Raw genomic sequence first — 999 nt, 5'->3', positions numbered from 1 at the left:
CCACCACGAGGCAGCTCAGTCTGGCAGCCCCAACGGAGCACCAGCGATCGTAGGTCGCCGCGGCCGGGAAGGAGGGCGTTCGCGCGGCAGCGCGGCTGGCATCGGCGGCCGCCCAGTGAGCCCCCGCGCCGATTGCCCTCTGCGCGCATCTCTCGGTCCGTCGATCGGTGGGTTGGCGCGGCCGGCTGGAAGCCTTGACCTCCCGGCACCGTGTGGGAGGCGACATCAGACCGATGGCGGCGGCGGCGGCGGCGGCGGCAGCGGCGGCCCTGTCGGCCCTGGGGGTGCGGCTGTCGCGCTCGGCGGCGGCCCGCGGCTCGTACGGCGCCTTCTGCAAGGGGCTCACGCGCACGCTGATCACCTTCTTCGACCTGGCCTGGCGGCTGCGCACGAACTTCCCCTACTTCTACGTGGTGGCCTCGGTGATCCTCAACGTCCGCCTGCAGGTACATATTTAGAGCAACTAACTTTGTGGCGTTCGGGGATCCCCGAAGGATGGCTGGCTTCCACCCCGCGGCTCCCCCGCTCTAGAGCACAGCGGCCAGTAGACTCGCACGCGCAGACTCGCCGGGCTGCCTTTCCACGGCCTTCTCTTTCCATGTACATGGGCGGCTAGAAATCCTCATTTGCGGAAAGCCTACAGTATAACCAGAAAAGCCGAAGATAGAGTGAAAGGGTGATTCCCTAGGAAATAGATAGTTCAAGGAGCCGGAAAGAACTTTAAACTCCGAAGATCCTCAGAAATACTTGAGACTTTCTTGCAGCCGTAAAACACACAACAGCCCGAACGGGAGGAACCGATGGTGGTCTCAGGATGCCCGAAGGGGGGAAACCAGAGGAGAGGTTACTAACGACCCAGACGTAAACTAACTGCACAACGACGGTCCAACTGGGCAAGGAAATCTTCCAAGTTAGAGTAAGATGCGAACAGACTTCCAACAGAATATGGACTGAATTCCAAGCCATTAGCTGGATTGCGTTGGAAGCTGGGGGAAATTA

At 61.1% G+C, this 999-nt stretch overlaps 1 protein-coding gene across 1 annotated transcript; it reads left to right on the top strand.

The window, feature by feature from the left end:
* Positions 1 to 230: 230 nt before the first annotated feature.
* LOC114201651 (small integral membrane protein 10-like protein 2A) lies at positions 231 to 458 on the top strand. The gene has a single exon (XM_028094433.2). The coding sequence runs from the start codon at positions 234 to 236 to the stop codon at positions 456 to 458; it is 225 nt and encodes a 74-aa protein (XP_027950234.1). The 5' UTR covers positions 231 to 233.
* The last annotated feature ends 541 nt before the right edge of the window (positions 459 to 999 follow it).

The sequence above is a fragment of the Eumetopias jubatus genome, unplaced genomic scaffold (assembly GCF_037043125.1).
Source record: "Eumetopias jubatus isolate StellerSeaLion01/CBP00866 unplaced genomic scaffold, mEumJub1_p1.0 scaffold_11, whole genome shotgun sequence".
In the NCBI taxonomy this organism is placed as follows: domain Eukaryota; kingdom Metazoa; phylum Chordata; class Mammalia; order Carnivora; family Otariidae; genus Eumetopias; species Eumetopias jubatus.
Note: the sequence above shows the minus strand (reverse complement) of the source record. Positions and strands in the feature narration are given on the sequence as shown.